The sequence below is a fragment of the Rhea pennata genome, chromosome 2 (assembly GCF_028389875.1).
Source record: "Rhea pennata isolate bPtePen1 chromosome 2, bPtePen1.pri, whole genome shotgun sequence".
Classification (NCBI taxonomy): Eukaryota; Metazoa; Chordata; class Aves; order Rheiformes; family Rheidae; genus Rhea; species Rhea pennata.
The window spans coordinates 162,597,969-162,609,819 of record NC_084664.1 but is presented as its reverse complement, the minus strand read 5'-3'; the positions used below and the strand labels follow the sequence as shown (position 1 = coordinate 162,609,819).

Below are 11,851 nucleotides of genomic sequence, written 5' to 3'. Positions count from 1 at the left end.
TCAGGAAATCTCAGCTCCAACCGTAACAAGAAATTAAGTTCTACCCCGATGACCTTGGAAACCAATATTTATGTTTACTAGTAAGGTTTTCTACCCGAGTTATAACTGCAGGAATACATTCCGCTGCTCTGACTTTCCTTGTGGACAATCTTAGCCAGGAATGAGAGATTTATCCCCTTAACTCCTTCCAAAGTGAGTCACACAAGGCTGAAATGCTTTCTCCTGAGCTAGGGAAGTTCTCCACGTAGATTTACCCCAGAAAAGATCTCCTGGGACTATTAGTTGGGTGCAGCTTGCCCAGCTGGTTTTCCCTCTGCAGATTAAGTGCACAGGGAGAGCCGTTACACTTACTGCTTGCTCTGCTGGGCATTTGCCAAGAGCAGGGCTATGGTGACATTCGGAAATCTATGGATCCCTGTAACAGGTTTGCAAGGGAAATGTGGTCTCATGGCTCTAGCTTACCCTAACTTGTTCCCTTACCTTCTCATCCGGCCTTCCTCCCCGTCTACCTCCAACCCTCAGCTATGCACTCCCTGGCTATTTTCCCAGTCCTAGCCTTCCTCACTGGCTTCTACATCCAGTTGCAGTCTGGGCTTTGTCTCTAACCTCCTTCATTCTATTTTCTTGTTAGTTCTCTAGAGCTGGTCACTCTCTATTTTCTTTCTTACTTTTTCTACTTCCTGGCTTTCATTGCATAGATATTCAGCAAGTACGGTCTCCTGCTAATCCAAAACTGGCCAAAGATACTCTGTCTTTTGCCATTACTCTCATTTGTCTTTGTAGTTTCTATTACCCTGTCATCCCCCCACTGAGCTGGCTCCAGTCTTATTCCCAGTCTCTTTACCCAATCCACCACCGCCAGCCTACTTCCCCTCCTGCCAGGTTTAGAGATATCAGTGTGGCGCACACACCTGAATGTTGTTGCCCTTCTTTGCTGCGTTTCGCAAGCAAAAGACGAAATCAGAAATTGCCATGGCCAGGCCATAGCCTGTTTAGAAACAGGTATCTACACATCCAGGAAGACTGTATGCCCTGGAATCACATAGTCTTCAAATGCTAAGAGTCCTGATGGACTGGGTTCATCTCACCTCATTTTAGCTGTAGGTGTCAAGGGGGAGAGACAAGTGCCTGCAGGGAGCAGCTCAGCCTGGCTCTCCTAGAGGGATCAATCTCTTTGCCTCCACTGACCAGAGGAGGTGTTGGCTATGAGGTGACAACAGGCTGTCAAGTGATCCCCCCCCTGGCCACTTATCACAGTAGGGATAGGATTGGAATGAAAGGGTACATCTCTGCTAGGAAATAAAACAAACCAAGAATTGTTCTGTGGGCTTGGATGGCTAAAATCTGCCCTACACCTAGACTGTAAGGTGGTAACACCCAAATCATTTGAAATAGTCTCTAGTCTTTGTGATAGCTTGGATTTAGAAGCTGTCTAAGCTTCTAAGCATGGGCTTAGAAGTTGTTAGGGACAATGCTGGTTAGCACAGGCCAGGGCCAAGCCGGGGCAGTACTAGCAACAGAGGGATAAATCTTATCCTGTTGAGTTCATGAATATAGACCTGCTCGTGGTATCCTCATTTAAAATGAGGTTATGTCCTGTTTAGAAATAGCTGAACTTGGCAGGCAACTCCATTTTGGATTGATAGGGAAGCAGGAACATGAAGGAAGCTATAAAAATGTGTAAGTAGAGAGGACAAAGGCATGTGGAAGAGCCTGCTTCTGCACTGCAGGATTTCATGACATGCTGATGGCTGCTGTGTGGAGTTACAAACACTGGGAACCCAAGAGTCCTGTTCCTAAGAGAGCAGACCCATCCGTGGCCCCAGCCTGTCTCCATATTGCCCCGTTTCTCCCTGGCGCCACAGAGTTTGCATTCCCTTCTGCCCAGAAACCCAGCTAAAGCATGTGGGCCAAAGACTGATCAATGTCTCAAGTTATGTAATAAGGTCCTTATCAGAGTGTGGGAGTAGCTATCGCCCTGAGGCATGGGAGGTCCTAAAATCATGCCTCTTTCTTCTATAGAGAGCTCTCCCTTGGCAATAGGCTGTTGTGTAAGAACCTTCTCTCTGACAGCCTTCCTGAGACATCCTGAGCTGACGTCTCCCATGCAGATGGAGGCAGAATTAGATGCCTAATTCCACATCCCTCTGCCCAGATTTTCTTATTTGTTGGCTCCCACGGCTGCATACTCACCACATGAGAGTGCCAAACTGCCCTGTAGAAACATCTGGGATGCCATGGAGGGATCTTGAGAAGGAGGTGGGTGTCTCACTCAGATACTTGAGATCACTCCTGGAAGGCAGTTGACGCTCTCTGCATGGATTATATAGGGGCTCAGATGCCTCTTCAGTGCCTTGAGTCACCATGCCAGGACTTGAATCAGCTAAGGAAGCTTTGCCCTACCTCAGTGAAGTACTTGTAGGAGGTGATTTAACCTTGGCCCTTGTTTTCCCTCACTCAGGGCTTTTCCACTGCTGATACAAAAGAACCTATGCTACCTTCTGCTCACTTTGATTAGGTTAGTTGTGTTTTTCCCCACAATCTTAAATTTATTTCCTTTCTTTTTCAGATCAGATCAACACTCAGTGAATCAGTGACAGCAAGAGATAATATGGATGCCTAAGATCAAAACAAGGTATTGACTGTATCCAAAAAGCTTCTGGAAACTATGGAAAATGGCAAAAACGACCTCTTTTCTCAGAAACAGATGCTGCTCTATCATCATTTAGCCAACTTGTCGCTCCATTCTGAGGTCCATTTTATTTTTCCCAAATTGTTAGTGCATTTTCACTTTCCCAAATTTGTAGTGATGGAATCACTACAGCTCAGCTCCCTGTTTTGTTTTGTTTCTTTTTACAGTCTTACTTCCTACCTGGTGTTTCTGTCTGGCCTGTCGCTCCAGAGCCTCCTCTAAGCCCACAGCCAGGATGCTGGTCAGCAGGATACACCCTCTTGACTCTGGTTGCTTAAGTGTTGCTTCTGAATGTTTTGAGTTTTGTAATCTGTCCTACAGAGAAAGAAGGGATCGCTGTGACCTAGTCACTGTGCTGCAAAATCAGTGCTCTTTAGATACTGGGAAGATGGCATGTTCTAGCATTACACTATGTCTAGGTACTAACAAAGACTTTATGTCTTGGGGACAGCTTCCAAATAATGTTCGATATGGAGGAGCTGGTTTCTTACCTTAATTTTTCTCCTTACACTCAGTACACATTTGTTGACAGTGCTGGGGTTGTTTCAGCCTCACTACTCTCTCAAAGCAGACTTGCAAGCTGGAGGCCTGATAAAAGAACCAAGCCAAGGTACCTATGCACCAAGACCCATGTAGAAACAGTGGGTGATGGAAAGGTCATCAAATGTGAGGGGAGATATGGCAACAATTTGACGCCTGTTTCATTCATGGAGGAAGGTAACAGGAATATACAAAGCAGATGTTATTGGGATAATTAATGGAACAAAAAAGGAAAAATTGGTACTTCTTTTAACTATAATTACAAAATACCTGCAAGAGGAGACACCCACTAATTATGAAAGGCAACCTGTTTGTAATCCATTGGGGTTGTACACTCTGTGGCCTCTGCACAGCAGAAGGCTTGATCTGATCATTGCTATGTCCCCTGCTGACCTCACACATCTCCAGACACAGGAGTAAGGATGTCCTTTTTCACACAGGGCTTGTATAATTGTGGAATTCACCACTGAATGATACCATTCCAGGAACAGTTTTAGGAGGACCTGAAAAATATTAGCGACTCACATGGATAATGAAATCATCCACTGTTGAGATGATTAATATTAGACATAGACAGAAAGGAAACAACCCCTTGTGCTGCAAGGAAGGAACAAACAACCTACTGGTGGCTACTACTAGGGAACCACCTGTTATGGTATTCCATAGTTGCCAGCAAAAGGGTTTTTTTTGGCAACTTCCTCTTTTGTGTGTTCTCCTACCTGATGTCCAGGATTAATCTCAGCTTGGAGGAACTGTCATTTTGAGACGGTAGCTTGAACTCTTACAAGATGCACCTCATATTAGAGCCAGTTTCCCAGAACATCAGAACCTGAGTCATGCTCTCAGGTCCTAAGGGATTCGGAGGAGAGCAACACAGAGGAAGAGAGGAAAGGGACTGATTTAATATGAGGGATTGAAAGTGATGAGAGATGGCATTTTCAAAGTAGACTAGTAATTCCAGGATGCCAACTTGTGATATCTTAAATGGAGGTCTGATTTCCAGAAGCTGCTGGGCCTGGAGAAGAATGAAAAAGAAATGAAGACTGTCATGAAAATTTGAGGAAAATCTGTTTAACTAGCAATTAGCTAATTTTATATAGTGTAAAATACATTGATTTCATTGCAGCTAAGCCATTTTAGGCCAGTTGAGTATTTGGCCTTCTGATTCTGTGGAATAATTCAACAAAAAGAATGGTACATCATGAGCCCTGGTACATCCACCATTAACTATCCAAAGAGGATAGAAAAATGCACTGCTAGGAAAAATGTTCCATGTCTCCAGGCTTTCCTATTTCATCAAGCAACTGCTGCTGCCCAAAAGACAGAAGGATGAAAAAGGAAAAATCTCAGAGGAGAGAACAGCAGGTTCTTATTCCCCATGATACTCATGAGACTGGAAGAGCAAGAATGTGGTATTAAAAGGTCTTTTTGCAAAGGTGACTACAATTTCCATGGGTTTCAGCATGGAGAACTCCCACATGTACATCACACACCCTTGGGTTGATTTCACTTCCACTCATGAGCCACATGGAACCTGTATAACTGCTGCTGTGCAAAAGGTATATAACCTGCTCTCCAAACACCTTCCCAGTCCATCTGAGAGGATCTGATGGAGATGAGGACTACTCTTGCCACCTTGCTGGCTGCTGTCCTGTGTGTGGAGCAAGGTGAGCCTCTATCGCTGCTGCTAGTTGGAATGAGGTTTATAGGGAAGATGGAGAAAACTTTGTGCTGCAAGAATTTAGAAAGTTATCACCAGCTTTGCAGTATTCTAATGCTGCTGCTAACTCCCTTTCACACTTTGGTTAACTCTGAGTTTTCCATTTGTTGTAGAAATCGGATCAGTTTACAGAGCATGTCTGATTTCCAGCAGGCAGTATCAAGTGATTTAACCCTAATTGTACTTCACTGGATGATGGATTACATCCATGCATTTGTCTATGACACCTTTCCATATTATGCAAGCTAGAAGAGGCAGAAAACATAGCAAAAATGTATTTTATTCATATCATTTTGGGGTATTTTGCAGACTTTTCTGTACTGCCGCTTTCTCCACTGGAGTGAATCACGTGGCTTACCACCTATCTTGCTTCCTAGGAAATACAACTAGGAATTTTTAAAGATGAAATAAGAGACAGAGGTGAAAGAGCTTTTGCATGCCTATGTCACGTTAAAGGCATCCTTCCTCCCAAAGGGAAGTCTGAGGTATTTTAAATGAGTGTTCTTCAGGGGATGATACACCTGTATTGCTACATTGCAACTTGCATGTAGGAATAAGGACCAAGTCGCAAATCTTTCCCACATGCCTGATAATTTCCCAGAAACTGTGATACATATCTAGGAGAGGTTGAGAAAGATACATCTAATTAATTCTTGCTCTCTGATGTATTAAAGCCCTCCTCCTACATTTATTTTACATAAGGTTCTGCAGTCTACCTTGAAAATCATAAGCTTTGTGAATTTTTGGGGTGGGGGAAAGAGGTATACAACTGTACCAAAGAAAAAGGACATTGTGCCCATAATTCATGAATGCAGCAACTCAGCGTGGCCACTAGAGAGTAATTATCAAAAGCAACATATTCAGTGTTCCCTAAGGTGAAGGGAAAGGCTAATGGAGATCCAAGACTCTGGTAACAGACATTTATGGTGGGATATTTTATTCCTCTAGTAGGCTGATGACATTTTATATTGGCATCATCTTCCAAATGAACTTAAGGACAATCTTTTATATAGCATCTTTCTGTAGCCTAGTCTAGATGTGAGAAAGTTAGAAAAACTAATAGCAAGGCTTCTACGTTCAAATGTAAATGATTGCAACCTCCTGGCCTAACACATGAAAAAAGGTCATCTTGGAAGCAACTACTATTTGATTCTTCTCGTGTATCTGGGATTCCATTCAAGATCCCAATGTGCAATCTTTTGATCAAAACTGTTGATTACACAGCCCACTTTGGAGAGTTTGTTGTCATCTCTTTCCTGGAACTCACTGTTACAGAAATATTATGGCCAGAAGGAATCTTACAAGGTGATGGTCCTCTTCCTCACTCCAGTGCTGAGCCAAATCAGGCAGATGTTTGCCTAACGTATTCTTGAAAGCTTCCAGCAAAGAAGATTCCATAACCTGGAACTGCTCAAGCACTCTTCCTTTAGAGAGTTAGTCTTAAGGTCTAGCTCATCTCTTTTTTTGTACAGCTCTCCTGTGTTATCACCATGAACATGATAAACTATTTATTACTTTCTTATTTGAAGCTACTTGTTACTTGCTTGAAGATGCCTACTGTGTCTTTCCTCAGCCTTTTTGCATTTTGATTAAACAAATTCAATGTTTCCAACATTTTCTAACACGTTATTGTATTTTCAAGATCTCTGACAACTTCTCCTGTGGTTTCTCTCCAAATGCTTCACACATTTTTTGAAGTGCTGCATACAGATTTGGATATCGGTGTTCCAGCTGAGGCTTTGCCAAAGTGCAAAGGACATTTTGCATATCTTGCACATGACACTGCTGCTTGTGTTCCCCAGCGTAATGCTTGTTTTCATTGCTGTAGTATGACACTGTCACTCCTGCTGTTTACACACCCCAATCCTTAATAGTAACCTAACCAGTTGTTTCTCATCCTATATTTATGTAACTTACTTTTATGTTAGTGGAACATGTTATGTTTCTCTTTACTGAACTGTATCTATTCTTTTTTCCATTTTTTTGTTACACCCATCTATCAAAATCACTTAGAACTCTACTTATAAAATATTTTCAGTTCTTTTCCCCTTGGTATCATCTGAAAATGTAAATGAATTTTCTAAAATGTAAATGAAATGAAAATTGCATTTTCTCTATCCAAAACCATGCTATTCTAGCATGTTCCATCCTATACATGAAGATTTATACTTACTAACGATGAACAAGGCAAAAAAAGTCACATTATGGCCTCCTCAGTGTCAACAGTCAATAACTTTTCCCTTCCCTTCCCCTTCCCTTTCCCCTTCTCTTTCCTTTCCGTTTCTTTCCCCTTCCCTTCCCCTTCCCCTTCCCCAGAATCAGGAACTTCTCATTTCATGGTCTCTCTGACCTACACTGCCCTTCCACTTTCTTGCTTCCAACTTCTTATCAGGCAGAACTGAATTCATAAGAACATGCCTGCCAGTTGCTTTCTGCACTTTCTGTACTGACAGACTGTTCCCAGACTTACCAGGAGCTTAGCAAGCATTCTGTGTTGTGCTAGATTCCCTTTCCAAAAATGCCTATGCTTTTAAAGTAATTCATCCTCTCTCTTACACAGACATGCATATTTTGCTCTGGATGATTTTGCTAGCTTGAAACTCAATCACCACTTCCAAACTCACAAGTCACTTAATCTCCCTAGTTAGGGGCTGTCCTGCACACACTTTGGTGTGTTTTTTCATCCTGATGTTGTTCTTCCTCTTGCCCCCTTTCATCATTACTTTCCAGAGGTTCATTCTATCACTTTCTGGATTTCAGGACAAGCATGTTCATCTTTGGTAGACAAGACAACTCACCTCTGCCTGTCTTTGCTGCCTGTCCTCTTCTTTATCTGTATTGCAGATGTATGAATTATCTCATCAAATCTGTGTTTACCAGTTAAACTATAATTTTGGTTGAGACTTCCCATTTATTCCCTGTCTTACCCAGAAGTATGAAGTTCAACAGAGCATCTGACTAGTCTCCTCAGACTTCCTAGCACTGAGGTTAGGCCAGTTCAGCTAGTGGTTTTCAGCCACAAGAAAAAATACGTGACAATACTTTCCAGGCTGGATGAAAGAGAGGTAGGACGCTGGCAGTTGCCAACCTCCTTGAAACGCTCCAGGCCCCAGGAGTCCTCAGGTCCTGCCTGACTATCCCTGTGTACAGCTTGCATAAGACAAATGACTGTGCAGTAATTGGTAATTCACGTGATAGAGCTCTCAGGACAGAGAAGCTATTGCTAAGCAATAATCTCCCTCATAAAAGACCCCAAATCCTTGAATTCCATTCACATCTACTGCTGTCAGAGATTGCAAACAAATCAATAACACTTCACAGTCTGAGGCATATGAGACAAAGAAGGATTTAACATTGCTACCGTGCGTCAACGGGTAAAGAAAGTCACTGGTCATTCACACAAGTATTCACCAGGCTACAACTAGGAAAATATAGCTATCAAGAGCATAAGTATCTCAGTTTCTAAACCATGAAATGTGCTCCTTTTGTTCCCTTCCCCCAGCCTATGCATTTATGTGCTACGTGTGCCAGGAACAGGAGTCCAACAAGAACTGTTTGACCATTTCCATGTGCACAAAGGAAGATAAATATTGTGTGACTGTCCGTAACAACATTGGAACAAGTACGTTTCAAAACAATTCCTTGTTTGTGCTGTAGGACAAGTGTCCCAGTAATGGACCTCAGGAGTCAGGGGCAATGCCTGTACTGTGTATAGCAGCACCAGACAGCAACCTCAAGCCTGGAACTGTATGCACATGCTTCCATGTGCTCCCACACTGAGCCCCGGGGTCATACAATACTTCCCTCTGGTTTTATGCTGCAGGAAAACCATCTTGGTGGGCAGCAACCCAGACTGAGCATTGCCTCAGACAATTTGAACTGAAACCTGCACCCACATGCTAATTCTGCTTTAGGCATAGTCATAACATGGAGCCATGGAGCCCAGGGGAGACCCATAATCATGTTCTAGATGGGGCAGCTCCTGAGCAGAAGACATATTTGTCTTGGGGATTGGTCCCTGTCCTTCTTTCACTCAGCAATGCAGATTTAGTAAACGAAATATTTAAACAATGATTCTTCCTTTTGCTCTTTCTCTCTTTTTTCCCCCATCTTTTCTGCATTAGAGCCAAACAAACTCGTCTACTCCAAGATGTGTTCTCCAACATGTCCAGCAACAAGTCAGCAACAAAACCAAACCTATCAGAAGGTTTCTTGCTGTGAGAAACCATTATGCAATGTGAACGGAGTCAGCAACAAGCAAAACAGCTATGGAGTGATGACCCTGGGTGTCCTAGCTAGTATCACTTGTATCTTTACATCCGGACTGTGATGGGTTAGGAAAAGCTCCACAGGATGGCATTGTTTGAAATAAATTAAAAAAAAAAATGTTGCTCTGGGACAATTCCTACCTGTAAAGAGTCACGCTTTGCAGATGAGCTCCCATTGGGCTTTTCAAAAGTGTTTAAATAAGTTAGCTGCTGAAAACCCATTGATTTCCTAAGCCTACTTGAATCCTAAGTATCCTCAGACATCCAAGTCACCTCAGAAAATACATAAAAGGCAGTCCTTTTAGCATGTTCAATCTTCAAATCATTATGGCTCTGAAGAAATCCTTGAAGACATATTTTTGTCTCTTTGAGCTTCAGAACACTGCAAGGAATAACAATCCACCCTCACAGAAATGCAGGTAATAGTTCAATAGCTATGTCAGCACAGAGTTCAGTATCCTCCTCCATTCACAACAGGTCAGTAATCACACGTCATGAAGTGATTCATAAACAAACATGTAGAGGTAAAGCTCATTTCCAGCAGTATTTTAGACACCTCTCCAGCCCCGGTGGGAAACAATTTCTGACTCCCCTGCCTTTTGTAGGGGCATTGCATTTTGAAATGAGTATCCTCATCACCTGGCTCCAACGTGTTGGCTGAGCTTGAGGAAAAGGCAGAGAGGACCAAATGAGAGAGGAAAGGCAACTGCATGGTACTACAGGGGAGATGGGAAGAGGGAGGGAGAGGAGGCAGTGTGATGGACACTGTGCTGGGAATTGGACCCATGCTGCCTCCCTCTTCACAGACCTCTTCCGGGCTGGAAAAGACAACGCTCCCATATCTATTCCCTTGATTTGATGCAGGGCCAAACTAATGTGACAGCTCTTGCCAAATCCAGGCATTTACAGATGGTGACGCTGATGTAGAAATGATCAAGTTTGTTGGGCTCTGATTCATTATGAGCTTCAGGCTCTCTGCTCCCTTCTTTCCCTGTAAGAACTGTTCAGCAGCTGTGGGGAGCCAGAAGAGCTCTCTAGGAGGCATGGGGCTGTCCATAGCAAAGTAAGAAAAATGGCAGGCAATCAGAGAATAGCATGTATCAACAGTCCAAAGCCTTTTGGTCATAGCCTCTGCTGCAGGCATGCTTCTCAAGACAAAAAAAAATATATATATTAAAAAAAAAAGAGTTGGCAGTATCACTGGCTTGGTTGTGTTCTGGGGGAAAACAGAACTTGTCCAAACAATTCAAAGCCTTTTTTTTTTTTTTTTTTTTTTTGGGGGGGGGGGAATGAGACACCTGTTTGGTGGTTAATGAGACCCAGGTTTGTCCAAAGCACTTGCCTTGTAAATCAGCCTTTTTTATTTGGTTGCATCCATGGAAAGACACACATTTGAGACGTTTCATGCTGCCTAGATTAAAAAGCTACTGATTTCCCAACAGGATGATCAGCAAAGTTGCCCCATCAACCCAGGGTGTTTGTGCTGTGATCCATGGAGCCTGATGCTGCAAACATTTTGTTTAAAGGGCAGGAGAACAACAAAGCAAATGAACAAGGTGAAACCAAGGTGCTGCACAGGGATGAGAAACTGCTGACACCCGTTGATCTGGGCATATTGGTGAGCTGGGCCTGGAAATGAAAGACATCTCAAGAGAGCCAGAAGTGAACTTGTTTTCTGCTGGCAGAATTTACATCTAATTTCTCACACCAAAGACAACCACAAAAAGGAAGGAAGGCTGTGGTGGAGAAGATGAGGGGAAAGACTGCTTAAACAGAAAGGAAGGAGGAGATGCCTGGCTGCTGAGCAGAAAGGGTTGGCAGCATTGATACAGGTTGTGGTGGTCGTGCTGCACCCCGCTGCCATGAACACGTGTTTTATGAATACCTGACACAAAGGGAACCCACTTCTTCCAATATAGCGGATCTACACTTCCAATCTGCAATACAGAGGATGCTTTCAAAACCTCCAGGAAAGATGGGCTTCAGGCCAAAGTCATTACTGTTTTTACCACCAGGCAAGCTGGCACAGGAAAGGAGAAGCAGAAGGAGCAATTTATATCTCAACCAGTTTCACTTGCTGTGAGAGGGCAGAGACCTGGTGGATGAGACCAGCTGGCAGGGAGGGTAGGAGTCAGGTTGAGACAAGTCCGCTGAGGCTGGTGGCATGCAGAAGACCAAGCTGTGCGGAGTAAACGAAGGAGAGGAAACCACAGCCAGATCTTTGCTAGAGCAGCACGGGGGAGCTGCTGCAGGGTCTGCAGGCAGAGGTTGTCAGCTCAGAGCCCGGCAGCTGCTGCTGAGGCCCATCATTCAGTGCCTTGTACTTCTGTGCTGGGATCCCTAGGAAGAGGAAGACCACTGTCAACCAGATGCTCTTGAAGGAAGCTGGTTGGTTCTGCTCACAGGGAGTATTTCCCTCCTCTCTCCTCCTGGGAGACATCTGCACGCATCACTGCGCACCTGCCTGCAAGCTGCTATTGCCTTCCCAGCACTTCCTCCTCTTCACCACGCCAGTCTGTTAATAACACCTGAATGGATGTTACTGCCAACAAATAAAATGGATAGAAGGATTTCAGGGTCTCCCTATCTAGATATTTACAGGGTGCCTTTTCTCCCCTGACATTTCCAAGC

The 11,851-nt window shown here is 43.6% G+C and overlaps 1 protein-coding gene across 1 annotated transcript; it reads left to right on the top strand.

The window, feature by feature from the left end:
• The first annotated feature begins 4,847 nt into the window (after positions 1 to 4,847).
• LOC134136539 (lymphocyte antigen 6E-like) lies at positions 4,848 to 9,282 on the top strand. The gene is made up of 3 exons (XM_062568451.1): positions 4,848 to 4,899; positions 8,455 to 8,574; positions 9,077 to 9,282. Exons 1-3 carry the CDS (start codon positions 4,848 to 4,850, stop codon positions 9,280 to 9,282), a joined length of 378 nt encoding a protein of 125 aa, XP_062424435.1.
• The last annotated feature ends 2,569 nt before the right edge of the window (positions 9,283 to 11,851 follow it).